Source organism: Ramularia collo-cygni (genome assembly GCF_900074925.1).
Source record: "Ramularia collo-cygni strain URUG2 genome assembly, contig: RCC_scaffold21, whole genome shotgun sequence".
Taxonomy (NCBI): domain Eukaryota; kingdom Fungi; phylum Ascomycota; class Dothideomycetes; order Mycosphaerellales; family Mycosphaerellaceae; genus Ramularia; species Ramularia collo-cygni.
The window spans coordinates 208,669-229,048 of record NW_019716275.1 but is presented as its reverse complement, the minus strand read 5'-3'; the positions used below and the strand labels follow the sequence as shown (position 1 = coordinate 229,048).

Genomic DNA, 20,380 nt, shown 5'->3' with positions numbered 1-20,380 from the left:
TGCAACCTGCACACTTGGAGCCGGGCCGATGGGGACTACTAAGCGTCCCTCAATGCTGCGCCCTATGAGCAAAGTTCGATCCATGCATTCATTCATTCACGTACTCATATCTGCTGCTAGCATCAAACCAGTGCTGTCGTACGCTGCGCATCATCTACAAGAAGGGTATCACAAAATCTTCCAAACGCCCTGGAACACCATCATTGCCGCGTCATGTCGCATCGAGTCCTGCGCGATCACAAGCCGGCGATCTTTTTAAACCAACTCCCCCTCTTACTCTCCCCACGCGGAACCATAGCAGGTCTCCCATCGAATGTTCGTCCACCCATGTCGTTATATCCAATGCTGTTGACGGCCGCACGCTGGCCTGAGCTGCCATCGCTACTGCGCACGTTCTCTCCCTCGCGACGCGGCCGACGCTTACGGTCCTCATCGGCAGCGGGCCCGTAGCCTTCTTGCTCTCGGCGTCGACGATGGCGAAACTCTCGTGCGGTGGTGTCATCGCCCTCGAGTGGGTGGTGATCCGGCACTTCATCCTCCGCATAGTGAACTGGTGCATCAATGATGGTGCGCTCAATAGGCGGAGGATCGGGCGCCGARTCGTTCAGCGAGTGTACCCACGACGCTGTCTTATCGCCKCCGGTCTTGATCGCGTGTGTAAGCGGCGTCGTGGGGTTCGCACGAGGATTTCGCTCACCATTGCGCGAACCAAAATAGTCGTCAGCTGCGACAGGGGCTGGGTGATCAGAGCGACGGCGAGAAATACGAGGAGTATCCTTGTCACCACGGCTCTGTTCAGCACCGCGTCGCACTCTGCGCTCCTCCCGTCTGATGCGACGTGCTTCATCGTCGCCTGAGGCATCTACATAGGTAGAACGCCGGCGGCTGTCCTTGGGTCGTGAGGCGGCTGCCTCTTCTTCCGCCCGTTGCTGCTTCTCACGCTCGCGACGTCGCTCACGGCGTTCTTCGCGCGCTTGTTCATCCTCACGAGCGAGACGTTCTTCTTCAGCACGGCGAGTCTCCCGCTCTGCACGACGAACACGCTTTTCCTCTCGACGACGCTCTTCGTCGTCATCTCGTGTTCGAGTACGGCGCGACCCGTCTTTCTCCCGATGTCGGGCAGCTCGGGCCTGTTCGTCAGCAGCCTCACGTTCGCGGCGCTCGCGACGTTCCCTCCTGCGCGCTTCACGTGCTTCTGGATCTTCCGCGTCGGTGACAGGAGCTGCATCGGTCAGACCATCCCCGTCAGAAGGTTTACGTGAACGGCCAATCTTGCGGTCATCGCGTCGCAAACGCTTTGAGGTCTCTTCATCGTAGGTGGAACCTCTCTTGCGACGAGCGCCGTCTTCGCTTTCGTAGGCTTTACTCGTACGGCGATCTGCCGCAGGCTTCGATGAGAAGGCTCCAAGAATACCGCCCATGATCCCAGTCTTCTTTGCGCTCGAAGTGGTTCGGCGGACAGGTGAAGGCCGCTCAATGAAGTCATGATCGTCAGCTGGGCCGCGCGGTGCGTCGACCATAATCTCGTCTTCGGGACCAAGAGCACCTGACATGTACGTAGACTGACGTTTGGACCGGCTGGACTTTTTCCTCTCTCTAGGCTCCTCAACATCTTTGGCTGAATCCTCGGGCGCATCAACAACGATCATGTCGTCAGAATCGATAGCATAGGGATCTGGAATCCGGCGAGTGCCTTTCTCGCGGGTCGATTTGGACCGGCTCATACCCATCAACTTGGCAGCCTTCGAGGACATTTCACGGTTGCTCTCTTCTGGTGGAGGAGACATCAATCCAGAGTCATCCACGGCAGCGGACTGACGACGAGAGCTGGACTTTGCCGCGGAAGAGGAGTGGCGGGTGGATTTTGAGCGCGATGGGGCAGGCTGTCCCATTCCGAACACTGAGAAGCCTCGAGATGTGCTTGGGCGCGACTTGGCCTTGTCCGAGCCCGAGGATTTGGAAGCCTTCTCGAGCGGATCCCGGTCAGATGCTTTGCGCGCCGATTTGGATCGCACAACTCCAGCGGGTCGCTCTTTGGAAGTGGGAGAAGCCGCGCCGTCTTTGGAAGTTGATTCCTTCTTGGACGACTTCTTGCTAGGCGTGGCACCCCAAAATCCCCAGGATGATGAGCCTTGGTCGCGTACAACTTTTGGTCTCTCCTTCTTGGTTGACCTAGACTTTTCAGGGGGTGGGGTCGGTAACTCTGGTGGCGCGTCGTCGAAATCAAGCAAATCTTCAGGAGGCGCTGCAACCACAACGGGCTCGGGTCTTGACCTGGACTCTTTCTTGCTGGAACTCTTTTTATCTTTAGATGATGATTTCTTCGGAGGTGGTGAAACCATGTCAGACGGAGGCGGAGGCGGAGGCTCGGCTATATCGTCAAGCAAATCAACACCCGGAAAGCCACCTGGAACAGGGGATTGCGGAGGCGCAATCGGCTCGATGAGTTCCTTTTTCTTTGATTTGCTGGTCGAGGACTTTTTCGACTTCTTCTCCGGGATGACCTCCACCATGGGTTCCGGCTCTGGCTCCGGCTCTGGTTCCGGTTCAGGATCCCACTCAGGTTCAGGTTCGGGTTCAGGCAGTGGCGCTTTCTTCTTCGACTTTGACGACTTGGTTTCAATAGGTTCCGCGTGAAGCGCCTTGATCCGGTCCTGGATGCTCGTTGTTTTTACACCGGCTTTGAGCTTGGACGACGCGTTCGCAGATGACTTGGGCGCAGCCGTTGCTGACTTGAGCTTATCGTCGTCGAAAGTGAATTCTGGCATCTTCGAAGCTTCCTCATTGGACCAGGGGTCCGTGCCAATCTTATTCTTAGCGTCCGTTGCGGCTGAGGCTTTCTTACCAGATTTCGTGGACGAACCCCAGAAACCCCAGCCGTCAGACTTCTTCGGTTCTTCTTCTTCTTCTTCCACGATAGGTTCGGGTTCTGGCTCGGGTTCGGGCTCGGGAACTGGTTCCTCCTTCGGCTCCGATTTCTTGCTGGACTTGCTGTCAACTTTGGAAAGTTTGCTGCTCTTCTTGCTGTCCTTTTCTTTGTCTTTCGATGTCAGTTTCTTGCTCACTGGGGGAGGGGGCGGTGGTGCCTCTTCGACAAAATCCAGAAGTTCGTCGGGATCTTCGGCGAGCGCGGCTGCGAACATCTCCTCGTCAGCTTTGCGTTGTGCTTCCGCAGCCTCTTCCTTCTCGCGTTCTTCCTTCTCTCGCTTCTCGCGCTCACGTCTCTCCTTTGTGGTTTCTTTCTTGGCTGGTGTCTTKGTAGTGGTCTTGCTTCCCCAGATGCCCCAGCCTTTCGCCTCTTCCTTGACTTCAGRTTCAGGTTCGGGTTCGGGTTCGACGACCTCGACGATGTCAATTATGTCCTCGACAGGCGCAGACGACTTTGAATCCTTTGACTTGGTTTTGGAAAGCTTGGTGTCCACTTCGACCACCTTTGAGGACTTCTTGTCCGCCTTGCCTTTCTTCTTGGTGATAGTGGGTGTTGCCCAAGGGTCATCCGCGACAGGGTCGGCTAAGTCCAGAAGATCAGCACTAGCATCAGGCACAGCATCCTCGATCGCTGGCAGCGCTGGTACAGCCGGAGGCTCGGGTTCGCCTTTCTTTCCCTTCTTCTTCTCTTTTTTGCCTGTAGCTGCATTAGCACGACACACAAATTAAATCTTCGTCGAAACATACCAGTCGTCCACGTGCTGCCCCAGGGATCCTCTTCAGCAGACTTCTCTTGAACAGATTCAGGCAGAAGCACGGATGCGCCTGGACTAGGGTCGACCACCTCAACGATTCCTTTCGTTTTGCTGCCCTTCTTGTCCTTCTTTTTCGTACCGGTAGACCATGTGTTGCCCCAATCATCGTCAGCCTTTGGCTCTACAATCGCCTCTGGCAAAAGATCCGCTGGTGGATCTGGCTCCACAACCTCCACAACCTCGATTGCCTTCTTGCTCTTCTTGTCCTTCTTGCCAAACCCACCAAACCAATCGTCATCTGCAACCGGCTCCGGCACTTCGGGTGGGGGTGGAGGAGGAGGGATCTCCTCGACGATGGCCCCTTTTTTACCCTTCTTCTTCTTGGATGTCGTCGTTTCCCCCCAACCTCCCCCTAGCCAGTCGTTTGCTGGTGGTTCTGGCTCGGGTGGAGGCGGCGGAGGTGCTTCGACCACGGGCTCGGGCATAGGCTCCTCTGCCCAGTCAAAGGCACTCTTCTTTTTGTCCTTCTTCTTTTTGGTTGTCGACGCACCCCACCCGTCAAAGGCATCTACGACTGCAGGTGGCTCAGGCTCGGGCTCTGGGATGGGCTCTGGCTCGGGTTCGACGATCTTCTCTTCCACCACTCCCAATTTCGCATTCTTTTTGGCCTTCTTCTTGTCCTTCGCGGACATACCAAATGTGCCCCAGGTATCTTCCTCCTCCTTCTTCTCCTCCACAGGCTCGGGTTCCGGTACGACGACAATAGGCTCTGGTTCTGGTTCTGGATCCGCCCATGCCGATGCCTTCTTCTTGCCTTTCTTGTCCTTCTTGCTGGTTGCTGGCGCCCATGGATCGTCCACTGGCTTGACTTCTTCCACTGGCGGCGGAGGAGGTACTTCCACAACGGGTTCCGGTTCCGGTTCAACAGCACCCTTCTTCTTCTTCTTGTCCTTCTTGCTTGTCGTTGTCGAGAATCCGCCCCATGGATCTTCCTCTGCCTTTGCAGCTGGAGCACCGAGGTCCAAATTGTCAGCGCCGCCCGCAACATCACCGCCGTCCTGATCAAAGCTGAAGTCAAAGGCGCCTCCAGAAGTCTTCTTCTTCTTGTCCTTCTTGTCATCCTTCATCACAGCAGAAAAGCCCCAGCCGGCATCCTCTTGCTTGGTCTCTACTGGCGCTTCAGTGGAACTGCCAAAGCCCCAAGATGACTTCGCCCCAGAGCCCCATCCTCCTCCCCAACCCCCAAAGCTGAAACCACTTGCTTTCTCCGCCTTTTCGGTGTCCTGGCCAAAGCCTAGATCAATATCGAGTTTGGGTACAGCCTTGTCGTCTTCGAGGTTGATGTCGTCAAATCGCATGTCGGATTCCTTGGTTGTAGGTTCGGGAGTGGGCTCGTTCTGCACGATTCATCAGTTGAGCTGATTTGGACACATTGCCGTAGCGTCGCGCAAGTCAGCAAGTCAAGTTGAGCACCTGTGCGTCAGGAGAGACGCGACGTTCGCTCGCCTATCGATAGATGACGCCTGGCGGTCTGTGAGATTGCGGAGGTCTAAGCTCGCGGGGGCGCCGTCTCCCCGGATTTGCATTCGACTTGCCAGAATAGGGGTCCAAGTCACGCTATACGCGCCGTGTGGAATTCATTCGTAGCAAAGAAATGAAAACATACCTTGCCCTTCTTCTTCTTCTTGTCCTTTTTGCTCCCCGACATCCAATCATCCACTTCCACAACAGGTTCCGGCTCTGGTGGAGGAACTGGAATTTCCGGCTCGGGAGGCGGATCCTGGCCTTTCTTGCCTTTCTTCTTTTTGCCTATGCATCGGATATGGTCAGCGGAAATGACAGTATCGCAGTGAGAGCGATTTGCAACATACCGACAGTTGCGAACGAGCCCCATTCATCTACAGGCTCGGGTTCGACCTTTTCTGGCTCTGGCTCTGGTTCTGGCTCCGGTTCTGGAACAACTTCCTCGACCTTGCCCTTCTTGCCCTTCTTCTTCTTGGTGGTTGAGAAACCTCCCCACTCGTCGTCGGCAGTCGCCTCTACAGCAACGGGCTCTGGAACTTCAACAATCGGTTCAGGCTCTTCGGCGGGCGGATCTGGTTCCTTTCCTTTCTTCCCTTTCTTGCCCTTTTTCCCCACAGGAGCAAAAGAACCCCAATCTGTAGTGACATGTCAGCTCAAAGTTTTGGCTTGAAGGGATAGCTCGGATTCTGACCATCGACAGGATCAGGTTCAGGCACGGCCTCGACCGTCTCGACCGCAGCTTCCTCCTCCTTCTTCTTTTCCTCGTCTTCATCATCGTCCCAAGCATTTTTCTTCTTCTTCTTGTCCTTCTTCTTCTTACCGCCACCACCGCCGAACCAATCGTCCCCATCATCACCGCCGCCACCATCACCAGGAGGATCTCCACCGCCATCGCCTGCACCTGCATCCTCTCCACCACCACCTGCATCACCACCATCGGCAGCACCCTCTTCTTTCTTCTCCTCTTCGTCGCCACCTTCGCCCCACTTGTTTGCTTGAGCCTGCTTTGCCGCCTGTACAAGTTAGAGTCGGGCAACACAAGAGCCAGATATTGTGGAAGCCTCACCTGCTTGGCCTTCTTCTTTGCTCTCGTTCGAATATGCTCGGTGCTTAAGAAATCGACTTTGACATCACCGAAATCGGAAGGGCCCTGTCGCTTCTTCTGTGGTTCTCGGCCATCATGACCAACATGTATTGCGCCGTCGGTTTCGCGAAAGTTTTGAATGCTCGCAAGTGCATCTGTAGCCTTTCCAATTTCATCAACATTAGCCAAAGCCCTGTTCTCTCATATGGGAGGTCAACCGCAGTCTGTGAAAAGGACTTGCACGCAGCGCCTTTCGTCTCACACCAGCCCTTGATTCTCAGCACTCACCGTATAATCTGGGGGCGCGTCCTGTGCGCATTCGTCATAGCTTGGTGGTCCCGTCTCCGTATCCCTCAATCCCGTAATTCTGTACGGACGGAACAGCTCCCTYGGCACCACTTTTGTGTCCGCATCATGCTTGGACAAACCATCGCAGCTCCCATTTCCAGCAACAGCCCTACGCCACCTTCTACCAGTCGTATTGAGCCCATGCGAACTTGTCAAATCCTCCCAAAATCCCACCAAAGTACGAATACCATTCTGCATGCCACGCGTCTCAGTCAATTGAATCTTCCGAGGCCGGGTGTCTCGTTTGAGCAATTCGCGGGCACGTAAATCGGCGTCGAGGCTTTCGACAGCTACTGCCGCCATTAGAACGTCGCGACCTGGTTTGCCTGCCGTGTGAAGCTGATATCATGGGAGGCGAATTCCCGGGTTTGCTAAAGCACGAGGTGGGAAGGGCGCGTGGCGGAGCTGTCCAGGATGCGAATGGGTCGGTGTAGTTAGGTGGAATGCCTCGTTCCAATCGGCGAGGTGGGAACAACGCAATAAAGGTAGTCTAACAAATCTGCCGGATATAACTAGCTATTCTAGCTGGAGAGGGCAAGAAACGGGGTGCAAGTGCGGCCAGGCCTGGATAGATGCACAGTGCAGCAGTGCAGGACAGGACAGGGCAGGGAGAGCAAAAGGCAAGGCAGGGCAAGCTTGGTGGACTGTCCCGCGGTATGCTCACCAGCAGAAGCAGGGGTACCCAGGACTCAGATCGATGGGGATTTCGCCGTCGTGTATCGTCTGTGTGTGGTGTAACGGTCGCACATTAGTGGCAATCGGATGGCGATGCCGTCACTTGCGGCTGGTTCGCACCCGAGAATAATCATGCATTGGGTAAATTAAAGACGATGGAAACGCTTCCACAATGCATCCGTCGCGGAAGGATGATTGTGAGAGGGAAAAAGTGCAAGAACTCGCAGACGCTTAGTTGGAGGTGGTGGAGGTGTGTGTTGCTAAGGTATTGTGGCGCGTGGACCGGCAAGATTTTCTCACGCCAAATCACGACTCGCCGAGGGGCCCATCCCCAGCGTGAGAGGGTGTGATGGATTTGATAATTTGTCGCAAGCTCACCCTCGCTGGCTCGCATCTCTCTGTTTCACCGCTTGATGTGGAGCGAGGGACAGAGGGACGAAGGCGGCCCGTTCGGGCGCTTCTCAAGGCGAACCCATGCAGCGAGTGGTGGGCGTGAGTGGGACGGTGCATAAGCTGGCCTTCAAAAGTCACCAATCAAGAGCACATATGGCGTATACCGCTATTGTGACGACACCTTCTCTCATGTGGTTGGGATTTATAGCGCTCTAAACTCTGCCTTTGCTGGCCAGGTCGGTGGAGATCTGCGCTGTCATCTAGGTATACCTTTACCTCTTCGTTGAAACGCTGAAAGCAGTGTGCACTGTGCATGAGGCATGGTTGCCACGCGAGGAAACATCTGCAGCGAAAACACACCACCGCCCTTGGGCTGATTCACTCCGCAAGGCATATCTGTATCGGCCCCTCACTTCATTAAAGTGGATCATCATTCACACGTTCTCGCGTCGTTTCAAGAGAGCTGCCTCTGATGCATCCGGAGGCCCAGCCATGATTTATGCATAAAACCGGAGCACCATGTGTGCTGGCTCTTCAACCCTCTGGGTCGGGTCAATGCGAACCGGCACGAGCGGAGCAAGACGGAGCCATGGGAGCTTCGTGAAGATGTTTGGTTCAAACACTAATCTTATCTCGGAGAATATTGTGAAACAGGAACAGGAAGGTAGACGCAATGAAACAGATGAATGGGAGGGGAATGAATTGAGTTGAAAACGGCATGACCTAAGTAAAGTCTGCTTTCAACAATGGCATACTCAGCTGTGTGCAGCGAAGCTAGGCATCAATGCATCACAAGTGCTGCTGCTCCATCGTTTACGCTGCTAGCATCAGCCAAGCTTGATACCATCTCCTACCTCTCACATTCACCGTGATAGGATGCACTTGACAGTGCCCTCCAGCTCAACGTTACCCTCCACCAAAAGACCGTGAATGCCATTCTGCGGCGTGCAACCTTCTTGCTCCCACCTCGCGAGCAGGTCATTCGATTCCTTGGGCTTGATATCGGGCGAAGCTGTGCCAACAGTGATGTGTGGCAGCTTGTTGGTGCTGGTAAAGTGCTGGTCACTACCCTCAGCCGGACCGAGGCGAACAAGGAATGCCATGACACGCTTGTCCCATATGAGGCGCTCCAGCCGGACGCTGCAAATGCCCAGCTTTGGACTGGGCAGTACAAAAGGACGGTCCGCAGTAGGCTCCGAGTGCTTCGCGTAAAGGTCCGAGAGGTGCGCCCAAGTGTCGTGATGCTGGGCGGAATTGGCGCGATGAATGAGGGTGACATGAAACTCGTTCTGTATGCGGCGTTGAGAGCTCAGGGAGGCGTACATTCGAGAGACCTCAGCCGAGGACTGTTGAAATGTCGACCTCAAAGTTGCGCTGACTTTGTTTGCAGGCACCTGAACTGCAAAGTATTCCAATTTGGGCTCCTTTTGTTTGCGGCCGGCATCTGACTGGGTTTGAGGTTCGCCTCTGCTGTTGTTTTGCTTGCTCTTGCGATCATCGCGGCCGTTGATCTCATGCTTGATGTCGACGGTGTACTCTGACAGAGCAGCCTGAATTGCCGCATCCATGTCTTCTGCAGTGGGCATATCTTGACCATCGAAGAGCTTAGGATACTCACTGTAGAGTCTGGATACCACTGTCTCGAGGTTCTCTCTCGACGAAGAAATAGGGTCGAGGTCGATGACCAGATCAAACCCATCGTCTGGCGGCACGTCCGACTTGACCCGCTCGAAGCGATGCATGAAACCCTCCATGATGCCAATAATCTCCTCGGCACCTTTGCTTGTGTGAATGGTCTGATGGTTATCTCCTCTCATCAATACGCGCTGCCGAAGCGCAGTCCGAATCTCGTCGTATTGATCTCTCTCATGGACGAAGTGCAGAGCCACAAAACGAGCGTAGGGAACCACCTTGGATATATCCTCAATGAGCTGCGCTCTCTCGCGACGCTGGTGATTGTTTCGATCAGCGATCATGGCGGGAGATTCCAGTAGACGCTTCGTGCATTCGGCTGCAAACGCTTGGGGTTTGCCTCGCTTCGCTGTGATATTGTCGTTTTGTACGTGACCCCAGTTGAATAGCTTGCACAGCGCAAGTGCAACTGTCGTCTTGCCACAGCCAATGGTTGCGACAGGGACGAGAACGACGTCTCCCGTGACTTCGTCGTTGGTCACCTCGCCATCCTCTGCCTCCTGTCGAATTATTTCTGCGCCGTTCAACCCGCGGTAGGCCAAAAAGTCATCACGCATCTTGATAATACCATGATTGTTGTTGTATGCTTTGCCCAGCGCGGGATTCGCGTGGAGCTGGCGGCGCGCGAAGACCAGGTACTCCTCTGTGATTTTCTTGTGCTTCTTGAACTTTGGCTGCTTCCCAGCAACGACTGCTTTTGTGCACTCCCGCCACTGTCGGTACATCAAGTAAGGCTCCTCGAACTTGTATTTGAAGAACCAATCATGCCACTCGCCAGTGTGAGCCTTCGARCGACATCGAATGACGAAGCCTTCGGTGTCACGTCCATCGTAGCTACCGCTCTCTGCAGTTTGGTCCAGAAAGTTCTTCACGTCTGCGATGTCGTCTTTGATGATGTATGTGGTCTTTTTGAACCCCCATTGATCTGCAAACTGATCCACCAGATGATGTGGATAGGTTGCGAATTCGGGCAGGTTGAGATTTATCCCATGAAGATAGAGACCAGCAGTCTCCGGCGTGTATGCCAGCACGTGCTCCTCAAACTCATCATCGCAAAGTTCCGCAACAGCTGTCGCGTTCATCTGGCGCAACCGCAACGCCAGGTCTCGCTTCGTCTTGCCAACGCTGGCCAGATGACGCTCAACCCATTTCTCACCCACACTGGAATGACTCGCCCCTGCATCTGCACGCGAACCGGTCGAGTGTTTGCTGCACACGATGAGAGTTCCATCCTCCAGTCCGGCCAGGAAGATGATGCAACCATTTTCCTTCACACTCAGCTCATACGGTCCCCGAGTGTTCCGCTCAACGTTCCCCCACTCAGTATCAGGTACTTCGCCGTGGTTGAAGAACTTGTCGTATCCTCGTACTGCAATTTCTGGGCCATGGCTGGTTTGTGTTGTGAAAAGTCCACGAGCATATGTTGGCAGGTTTTCCTTTTTGTAGTCCCAATCTTGCATTTTCCACGAATCAACTTTGATTTGGGAGCCATCAACTGAGAAAGTGTTCTTGCGGCATGAAAAGTCGTCCTTGTTCTTGGCCTTGCCTTTGTGTGCCTCGAGGCCGCGGAGCATATCCCCAACTTCGCGCGCATCCTGTGGCCGGAACGGAGCCTCCGTCCGATACGCCATAGTGCGAGTTCTCTTGGTTGATGGAGTGAATTTGCACTTGCCTTCCAGATTATTCGATCCTTAGTTTGATTTTAAAAGGTGTTGTTGATGTTTGTTGTTTGTTGAGGGAGCTGAAGTGGTGATCCAAACTTTTAGTAAAGGCGCGCTCGCTTACCTTATTTATGAATTTGCACACAGCAGTCACGAAGTGGGGCTTAGACATTGCCATAAATTCGAGTCATTCTTCAAGAGTTAGATGTCACAATCGACACCGCGTTCCAATTTGGAAGCGGTGATTAAACTACTGGAGAAAGTGGCGAGTGAAGAGTCTTTTCCCGATTGCGTCCGGCTTGAGAATTATGATACGGCGAATACCTCGGAATGGAGCAAACATTCTGCTTAGCGGAAGCAATACTGAAGAGTATATTCATTGACTCCTACCGCAAAGAATCCTCTCATTGGTATTTCGGCCTTTGATCGATCCAGCGGCTTGGATGTCCCACTCAGCATACTGGGCCAAGGATTCACTATGCTGGAAGCCTCTAGACCTCGACAAGCAGTCTGATAGATGGAGAGTCTGTAGCGTGGTGATCCTCCCCCAATATCACGAAGACTGTATGCCGCCAGGGCATGAACGCCACAGATGCTCGGATGGCCTTGATCCGTACCAGGCTCTCACGGCTCCTGCATTTAGGCAGACACATGAAGGAGGATCGTCTCCTCGATAACCCGGGTGATCTGCGCCTCAAGGAACGGAAATGTGCTCGAACAGTGATAAACAGATCTTCCACAAATGCAATGGCCCACCATTCCGTGTGATGTATGATGCGAGGAAGCCGTTGAAAAGTGATTTACGTTCCTGACGGCAGGGTATGGTATCCGTCCGCATAGCCCAGATGTCACCCTCAACGACGATCGTCTGCATGCTTGGATTCACCCAGTTCTTCCCAAGGCGGCCTTCTCTGTGATCTCAATCCTCCATCTCTTGAAAATACCAACACACACTGCATCCTAGCATCAAGGAGCGTCCGCAGACACCTCATCGCCATCGGATCTTGATCCTCGTTAAGTCATTCCATCGTCAAATAATACATTCCAGCCTTTCCTTTCAATACCAAGCCTGTCTTGTCCGTCCACCCTGTTGATTCAACAGCCTCGCAACTCGCTCCTGATCCTTCCAGCGCTGGTACTCGCCCGTCCACATGCCATACCAATACTGCATGTCTGCAGCCGCGCCCTCCGGTCCACGCGAGTACATCCAAGCCGCAAGTGCTGCCAACCCACCCCAGAACACCAGGCTCCACGCCAAGCGCAGCCACCAGATGACCGTCTGGTAAAGCATGTTGACGAGTTTGAGCGAGATGAATAAGATGACGAGGAGGAGCGCGACGGTCGCGAGATCGGGCTTTTGGACGACTTGCTCGATGAATGGTGTGATATATCCTCTGGCCGTGTTGATGATGACGAAGAATTGGYGCGCGTAGCCGTAGGAAGAGATCATGGGGCTGTTTCCCAAGAAATAGCTTGCCCAGTCTAAATAATGATTAGCTGATGAAGTGATGAAAGCAAACGACGATGAGGACCTTGAATTGTGTCGATCTCCATTGCGGCGGGTGTGAGCGGGGTATGGGATTCGTCGCGTGCGTTCGTGGTGATTCAAATGTCAGTCTCGATGTGATTCAAAAGATCTGACGAAAGTGGAAAGGAGATGGTCGAGCTTTGGGGTCGGGAACAACAAAGCAACCAGCAGGTGACATGTGAAAGCAACCTAAAGGGCAAACTTCGGGAAGATCAATGGAAGTCGCCCTTGTCTTCCACTTCCCCCACAAACAAACACCACGAAAGTTCGACCGCCATCTAATACAGCAAGCTCGTTTGACGTGTCGACAGCCAGTCACTAAAGTAGCATGTGCTCGAACATTTGACAAAGAAGTCGTCACTCACCAAGGAGTCTAAGATGGATTATCACATTGGCCAACGACTGAGCCTGAAAGACCACCTCTGTACAGTCCGCTACCTTGGCTCTGTTGCTGGCAAAGCAGGGGACTGGTTGGGCGTAGAATGGGACGACACCAGCCGTGRCAAGCATGATGGARCGCACGACGGGACGAAGTATTTTGAATGTAAGAACATTTGACATTCCTCATGTACAGGTCAAGCTTACAGTGTAGGCAGAAGTTCCGMAGCGACCGCCGCGTCCTTTCTTCGACCTCAGCAGGCATGGGATAAACCAAGAAGCTTCCTGCAAGCGCTCAAGGAGAAATACATGCCCGAGGATGCTGGTACGGGAGGCGAGATTGTCTATTTCTCCAGCAAAAAGGCCGAGGAAGTAGGCTTTGCCAAATTCGCCAAGYGGCAGGCTCAGTTACAAGGCATTCATGTTATCGTGCTGGACCATATGCGGATTTACTTGGATGGACTCAAAGACGAAGCTGAAGCGGTGACCGCAACTTGTGCCAACATCACTGATCTGGACCTTGGAAGCAACCTACTCGAATCGTTCGACAACGTAATTGAGCTTGTTGACCTCTTGCCAAAGTTACGCAGTATTGTGCTTGATGGCAATCGATTCCACAGTATACCAGTAGGGAGCAATCAAGGACTCGAGGGCATCAAGTCCGTCGGGCTGTCGAACACGCTGCTCAGCTGGGCTGAGATCGCTCTTTTGATGCAAAGAGTACCCAATCTTTCGAACCTAGCTCTAGCCAACAACGACCTGAAGCACATTGGCTCCGAAAAACTCCTAGAGAGTATTCAAACCATGGAATTAGCTGGAAATCACTTCACTGCATTGTCCGATCTGGAGAACCTTGTCGCGTATCCCAACTTGAAAAGTCTGGTACTAAAAAACTGTCAAATCAGTGCAGTCAGCGCACAATCCAAAGCCACATCATTATGCAGCCAATCGACAGAATCCATCGATCTGGCGTACAACGATGTGAAATCATGGTCCTTCTTCAATTCACTCGACTCCGCCTTCCCAAATCTCAGGCATCTAAGAGTGGCTGGTAATCCTCTATATTCAGAGCTCACTTCTGCTCAAGGCAAAGCACTCACGGCAGAGGACGGCTACATGCTCACCATCGCCCGGCTTCCCCAATTGGAGACTCTCAACTACAGTAAAATCAGTGATAAAGAGAGACTCAATTCAGAGACATACTACCTGGGACAAATTACCGCGGAACTCTCTCGGGCTTCAATTGAGCAGGCAGCGGAGATACTCGCGAGAAATCCGAGATGGCAGAGTCTTTGCGAAGAGTATGGCGAGCCCGCTATCCACCGAGAGCTAAAGCAAGACGAATTAGATCCGAATAGTCTAGCTGCGAAACTGGTCAAAGTTACGTTCACTCTGGCTGCGAATGTCTTACCTGAAGCATCAACAAGACATTGGAACGAAGAAATACCGAAGCTGTTCAAGATATATACTGTATTGGGTATGGTTGGGAAAAGGTTGGATGTTCTCCCACTCAAGCTGCGTCTGGTCTGGGAGACTGGCGAGCAGGACCCGGTCGGCCGGGATGGAGGATATACTGGACCAGAAGAATGGGACAGTAGTGATGAAGAAGGGGCGGGTTCAGCAAAAGAAGGTGGGCTGGTAGCCAGAGAGGTTGAGCTGGTCGCTGGCACTAGAGCAGTCGGAACGTATATTGAGCGGCGAGAAGCCAGAGTCCGGGTCGAGCTGAAGTGATAAGAGGAGAGCACGCCAGAATTACGATGGCGGCGCTTCGCCTCCTCTTTGTCTCGACAACAGCCGACCGTTTAGGCCAATGATCGTCTTCACAATGTCCCAGTCTCCATCTTTGCCTACCCAGTCGCAAACGACTATTCCCGTACCCCCGTCACCGTTCACCTTCTCCCCAGGGCCCTCAATACCTTTGTCGCCCACATCGTGGTGCTGGCACAGGAAGCCCAGCACGGCTGGATTGAGCTTTGCAGCAATCTTGTCCGGCCAACAGCCTACCTTCCAGAAGTTGCTCGCCGATAGAAAATTCAAATAGATGGGGCCTGCGGGCACGGGATTCGTGCTATCTGTAGTAACACCGGGGACCGGTGCAACAACAGCTCCCGCACGCTCGAAATGCTCACAGCAGAGGTTGATCTTGTGATCGATATTCTCCGTCTCGAGGACTTCGCAAAAATCTTGCACTTGAACATCACCGTGTGAATCATTGGGAGTATTGTAGGCCCAATTCTCCGCGTTGAGCGCCCAACCACGGCCGTCGTGCTGGGTCTTTAGGGGGTCTGCGAGAGCGAAGCGGCGCATCAAGACGATTTTACCGCGCACTTCGCCCAGATTTGGAATCCGAGGCTCGGTATACCATGTTGCGTTGTCTGTGTAGTGATCGTGGAGTATTGACGATAGCTGTGYATCAGTGGCAGAGCCCGGCCCTTCTCGTTTTAACGAGAGAATGACGGTCTCGGAGGGATTGTCTCGGAGAAAGGCAAGGATCATTCCTTCGAGAAGCGGACGAAACTTTTTGGGGCCTGTGAGAGAGATGGGAAAGACGCCGTGGACCAGATTCAAAGCGCTTTCCTTTGGCTCTTCAGGCTTGGTGGGCTGAACGCGAATGTCGAAGAAGCGAATTCCATTCCGCAGCTGCTCGATAGGGGACACGGCCTGGCAGCGGACAGAGGGAAGGGCTTTGTGKCAGGTGGGCGAGTTGTGTGTGCCGGGAATACTTATAGCGGAGAGTGGTGTGGTATCATGCAGTGCCTGCATCCATTTCTGGCCATCCAAGCTCTCCAAAACGGTCAACAGAGACGTCGAAGGTAGATATACCGCTGTGAACTTGCCCGTGGGATCTTCATCCAGTGGAGTCAACGGCTGTGCGACAGAGGAAGACGAAGCAGGCGTGGGTGTCTCGACCCGCCAGCGACCACCGCCGCCCTCATGCTGCAACGTCAATCGTACTGTCTCGCTGGTCCCGTTCGCGGGTTTGATGTCGCTGGTGTGTGTGGTGAATGGCTCCACGCGCAAATCTACATTCTCTTCCCTAAAGGTCTCGGAGCGCTCAGCCAGCTCGCTGCTCTTGGGTGCGGCACTCGTGGTGGTGTTGAAGAAGGATGTRATGTTGTTGACCGAGAAGCCGGTATCGCTGGCAGTTTTGGGAGCTTCCCATCGCTCGACGAGGGTCACCTTGAGCACATTGGCCGTGAGATTGCGTATCGTAAGGGTTTCTGACATACTGCACGTTAGCTGTGGGCTGAATCTGCTCCGCTCAAAAGTTTCCACGTACCTTCACACGGGAAGCAGGTCGATTCATAGTGGAGCTCGAGCTCGACAGCCGCAGTGCTGATCGCTTGAGCATGAAACCCTGTCGACGCAATCCAATGTGAGCCGCGTCACCCAATTTAGATCAACAGGTCGCCAACTGCAACAACAATGGACAGGGACTGACCATTCAAGATCCTCGATCGGGGTAGTCTTTCGACAGTTCAAATCTTCGGATGATGACGATGGATTGTAGAACTACAGACCATTCAGAGTTCAATGCACCAAGAAGGTAGGAAGGATGAATCCTCGTCACACAAAACACACAAAACATTACCATTACAATAGGGTATCAAGTAGTTATATCACAGCGCCAGCCAACATATCACCGTCACTTCCTACAACGCCTTGGCGAACTTCTTTCCCTCCGTCCAGTCCGCCATTCCCATGCCTACCATATAGTCCTTTCCCTTAACAAACGATACCTAAACAGAGAATACATTAGCGGTGTCTCACACATTCAGCGCAGCCGGAAAATTGTCTTGGGGCACCCTCTCCGTGATCTCAGCTGCAGAAAGATGCGTGGAGATCCCGTCGGGGGCAACCTATTTCAATCCCCAACGAGCATGCTTCTGGCCCTTCACTTACCACAAATCCGGGAACGGACCAGCCATTGAACGCCGCAACGCCTGTCTTGGGACCAACCTGTACGCGATAATGTCAGCGACCGCCTCCACGAGCGCCATTCTGATAAATCACTTACCGGTACGAACTGCGTTTCTGCGGGTGTGAAAGTGTATTTCTTGTCGGTACTGTTGCTACCACCTGTTGCTTCGGAGAGCAAATCGTTGGCGAGATTCTTTTGCAGTACTGGTAGCGAATTATACCTAGCTTTCATTAGTACGACTCAACATACGAATCCATGAAAGCGACTTACATGTTCACTATACCACCAGTATCCACACCAGCAATGTCTCCCGCAGCGTAGACACGCGGCCCTGCAGCGTCTACTCGCATAGTCTCCTTGTTGGTGTTGATGTATCCATTGCTAGACTTGAGCGAGGCCGGGACAAATTCAGAATTAGGCTTGACTCCGTGGGCAGGTATGTAGATGTCGGCTGTCATCGTCTTGCCGTCGTCGAGCGAGAGTTGCGTCTTACCATCAGCTCCCTGCTCAGCACTATTGACTTTTGTGCCATAGACGACTGTGACGCCGAGTTTTTCGAGCTTGTCCTGCGCCTTGGCCGCCCGGGACTTGTTGAAGACGGGAAGCAATTTGTCACCACYAGTGATCAAGGTAATTTTCGCCTTGCCTTTCAGATGATACCCGATTTCTCCGGCCGTCTCAACCCCAATAGGTCCACCGCCACTAATCACAACCTCCTTTGCACTACCGATTTTGGCATTCATGTCCAGAAGGGCCTTCTCGGTTATAGTGTAGTCCCCGTGCAAAGTGGTCAGCGGCGTCGGGCTCTTGACYCCAGTCGCAATCACGAGAGCGTAATAGTCAATGACCTTGGTCTCACCTCCTTGAGGGGACAGCGTCACCGTTCGCGCCTCATGATCGAGAGATGTGGCGCTTGCGTGGTGGAAGAAGATCGAGTCCTTGAGGTTGGGATATTGATCAATAATTTTCGTGATTGGGACGAAAGTCTTCTCGACAGTCAGGTCCGCCATTGTCACGATCTGTCGGGGAGCTGCAACATTCCACCAGAACGAACTGGACTCTGACACCAGGTGAATCTCGTATTTTGCGCCTTTGAGTTGAGGAACAACATGCTTCGCGAGATAGTGGAAAGTACCCAGTCCACCGAATGCAGCACCTAATATCACGATCTTGCGTACTTCGGCCATGTTGGAAACGTGCTGTTGTCCTGTCTTCGATTTTGTTTCTCGAGCTGAGCAAAGGGGTGGTTGGAACCAGCAAGATCCCACCGCTTCCTCTGCAGCATATATAGACTTTCCCAACCTCCGGGATCGAAGGTACGAGACCGAAGTTCAATGCTGGAGGTTTACCAGCACAGGTAAACTCTGGAGCGATTGTTGCCATGCCGGACATGTAGGGCATTCGGAAGCACTTCTGTGCCGATGCCGAGTGGCACTAGAATATTTGGTCAGCCAGCCAATCTCGGGGCTCGCTCACTCGCAACATGCCGAACAACAACAAAGACAACCATCTGATTATTATCCTTGCTTACAAACAGAAAGCTTTTATAGATACCTGATGATGATACCCTGAGCTGTTGAGATGAGACTTGAGCGCAGTGATTCTGCGGCTACTCACCACACTGCAGGGCTTGGAGGACTTCTCCTGAGTTCTGCAGGAGACCTAGAAATAGATCACTCACATGCAGGCCGATATTAATAAGTACTCCTCACTGTTTGCTGTTACCCATTGAGTTACGTGCTCGTGATCAAAGCCAAGCGACGRTAGTTCTATACCCTGAAGGCTATTCCGTAAATCCGCTACTGTTGGAAAACGGCTGAGACGCGCGCTCCTAACGATCTGACATCAATCATCTGGTATGAGTTTGTAGCGTCTAGGTGCCTCTCCCCAAAGTCATCCGTTGGAAGCTCAGTCACGTCAGACATCAGCAGCATAGCTTTCAAGWTGCTTCCGAATGATGCTGTATGAAGTTGCTGGACAAGGTTCAGAGTCAATACAGGTATCAGGGTAGGGTTGTTCTTGTAGTCAATGCTGTCCACATTGGCGGCCCAGACGGGAGATCACTATTCAGATACATCGCTGCTCCATGATCAAGAGTGAGGTGTTTTTACATTGCTAGCCTAGACCTTCGTATGAGCTCTTCGTACACGGTCCAAGTCAGCGCGCTGCTGATGGCCTTCCGGCCAATGCGCAGACTGAGCCCATTCAGCATGCTCCGGAATCCTTCTTCCTTCATCATGGTCTTCGCGGCCTGCACCATGTTACGATACTTCCCAGGCGCAATCTGCAAGCGGGTCTTGATGGCATCGAAGGGGTTCGTCAATGTCGTAGCAGTCGTCGCGGCCACGACTCCAGACATGAAGTTGATTGACGCCGAGCTACCCATAGAGCGAGCCGCAGTCTCTCCATCCGGCATTGCAACCACCGCGGACAATGTTGCAAGTCGAAGTTTCGCCTGTTCATATATGAGGACATATAAGCCAGCGTATGGCGCATCGCGAATCGCAGTCGCTCCGAAACCAGCAAAAAATCCTCGGAGTCCCTCTGTACGAACAATGCCTTGGGCTGCGCCCGCAAGAGACGTGTATGAGTAGTGGGTTGATTCAAATCGGACTTTGAGCACAGTGACTGGATTCATCATGAAGCCAGCGGCGACCCGCGCAAGTGCTCCCGTGGTGAGGTTTGCGACGTTTCCAAGTTTCGGTAAGGCGGAAGAACTTGAAGCTGTGCGGTCCGGGGGAGTAGCAATTATGGCTGGTATTTTCGCCACATGCTCCCTCATCTGATTGAGCAATCCAAAGTAGAGAGCTGATCCAGCACCAGTACGAATGACGGATGGTGCGGTCCCGCGCCACAGCTGGCGAACGGGGTTCGGGCCATTGAGAACATCTCTGAGAGCCTTGCGGAGGGAGCCTCCGTTTGATTGTTGGACACGAGTCTTGAGCAGGTCGGCTGGCTGCAATAGAAAAGCGCTTGCTACGCCGGAGCCTAGTCCGGCAGCGAGATGAAAGCCTTGTGAGGTTGTTAGTGTTGGTGAAAAGGTCAAGCTGGGGGGCGATATGCACCTAGACTCGTCTTCTTCTGAGGTCCATCAGTCATTGCGGAAGTCCCGCTAAGTTGTCAACATTGTAGAATGGTCCATGGCACAATCGAATACAATGAAATGTGGCGTTTGATGAGTCGTTGACGTCGTACTGGATTTGCTTCGACGTGCAGGTTTTAGCGCTAGGTTCACGGCAGGAACCGTCCGGACGTGCCGCATGGAAAAAACTTGAAGGTCAGGAGACAGAGGCATCCATTTCATAGCACCATCGTATATGAAGAGGCGATTTGTAAGAGCTATAATGTACATGTGTGTTTTAAAAGATGCAAAGTGTATCAATTTCAGTCTGGTTCTCGCCATCGCGCTCTCGTACTCGCAGAAGGGGTATCTTGTATCCAAAACGATCGATCCCCGCTCACTTTTCTATTAACACCACAAAAGAAATCATG

At 53.2% G+C, this 20,380-nt stretch overlaps 7 protein-coding genes; 1 reads left to right on the top strand and 6 right to left on the bottom strand.

Moving 5' to 3' along the window:
* Positions 1 to 236: 236 nt before the first annotated feature.
* On the bottom strand, positions 237 to 6,942 carry RCC_10172 (uncharacterized protein; the record flags this gene model as incomplete). XM_023775403.1 has 7 exons in its annotated part: positions 237 to 3,625; positions 3,676 to 5,080; positions 5,350 to 5,492; positions 5,555 to 5,842; positions 5,899 to 6,220; positions 6,274 to 6,453; positions 6,580 to 6,942. 7 exons carry the CDS (start codon positions 6,940 to 6,942, stop codon positions 237 to 239), a joined length of 6,090 nt encoding a protein of 2,029 aa, XP_023631171.1.
* A 1,628-nt stretch (positions 6,943 to 8,570) lies between these two features.
* On the bottom strand, positions 8,571 to 11,030 carry RCC_10171 (related to tRNA ligase; the record flags this gene model as incomplete). The annotated part of the gene is made up of 1 exon (XM_023775402.1): positions 8,571 to 11,030. One exon carries the CDS (start codon positions 11,028 to 11,030, stop codon positions 8,571 to 8,573), a length of 2,460 nt encoding a protein of 819 aa, XP_023631170.1.
* Positions 11,031 to 12,117: 1,087 nt separating this feature from the next.
* RCC_10170 (uncharacterized protein) lies at positions 12,118 to 12,614 on the bottom strand (the record flags this gene model as incomplete). XM_023775401.1 has 2 exons in its annotated part: positions 12,118 to 12,542; positions 12,593 to 12,614. 2 exons carry the CDS (start codon positions 12,612 to 12,614, stop codon positions 12,118 to 12,120), a joined length of 447 nt encoding a protein of 148 aa, XP_023631169.1.
* Positions 12,615 to 12,966: 352 nt separating this feature from the next.
* Positions 12,967 to 14,697, top strand: RCC_10169 (related to PAC2-involved in the stabilization of microtubles; the record flags this gene model as incomplete). XM_023775400.1 has 2 exons in its annotated part: positions 12,967 to 13,132; positions 13,181 to 14,697. The coding sequence occupies 2 exons, from the start codon at positions 12,967 to 12,969 to the stop codon at positions 14,695 to 14,697; spliced, it is 1,683 nt and encodes a 560-aa protein (XP_023631168.1).
* Positions 14,698 to 14,718: 21 nt separating this feature from the next.
* On the bottom strand, positions 14,719 to 15,729 carry RCC_10168 (related to phosphatidylinositol phospholipase C; the record flags this gene model as incomplete). The annotated part of the gene is made up of 1 exon (XM_023775399.1): positions 14,719 to 15,729. One exon carries the CDS (start codon positions 15,727 to 15,729, stop codon positions 14,719 to 14,721), a length of 1,011 nt encoding a protein of 336 aa, XP_023631167.1.
* An 890-nt stretch (positions 15,730 to 16,619) lies between these two features.
* Positions 16,620 to 18,075, bottom strand: RCC_10167 (uncharacterized protein; the record flags this gene model as incomplete). XM_023775398.1 has 4 exons in its annotated part: positions 16,620 to 16,706; positions 16,870 to 16,926; positions 16,985 to 17,108; positions 17,159 to 18,075. The coding sequence occupies 4 exons, from the start codon at positions 18,073 to 18,075 to the stop codon at positions 16,620 to 16,622; spliced, it is 1,185 nt and encodes a 394-aa protein (XP_023631166.1).
* Positions 18,076 to 18,995: 920 nt separating this feature from the next.
* On the bottom strand, positions 18,996 to 19,987 carry RCC_10166 (probable Solute carrier family 25 member 38 homolog; the record flags this gene model as incomplete). XM_023775397.1 has 2 exons in its annotated part: positions 18,996 to 19,900; positions 19,954 to 19,987. The coding sequence occupies 2 exons, from the start codon at positions 19,985 to 19,987 to the stop codon at positions 18,996 to 18,998; spliced, it is 939 nt and encodes a 312-aa protein (XP_023631165.1).
* Positions 19,988 to 20,380: the final 393 nt, after the last annotated feature.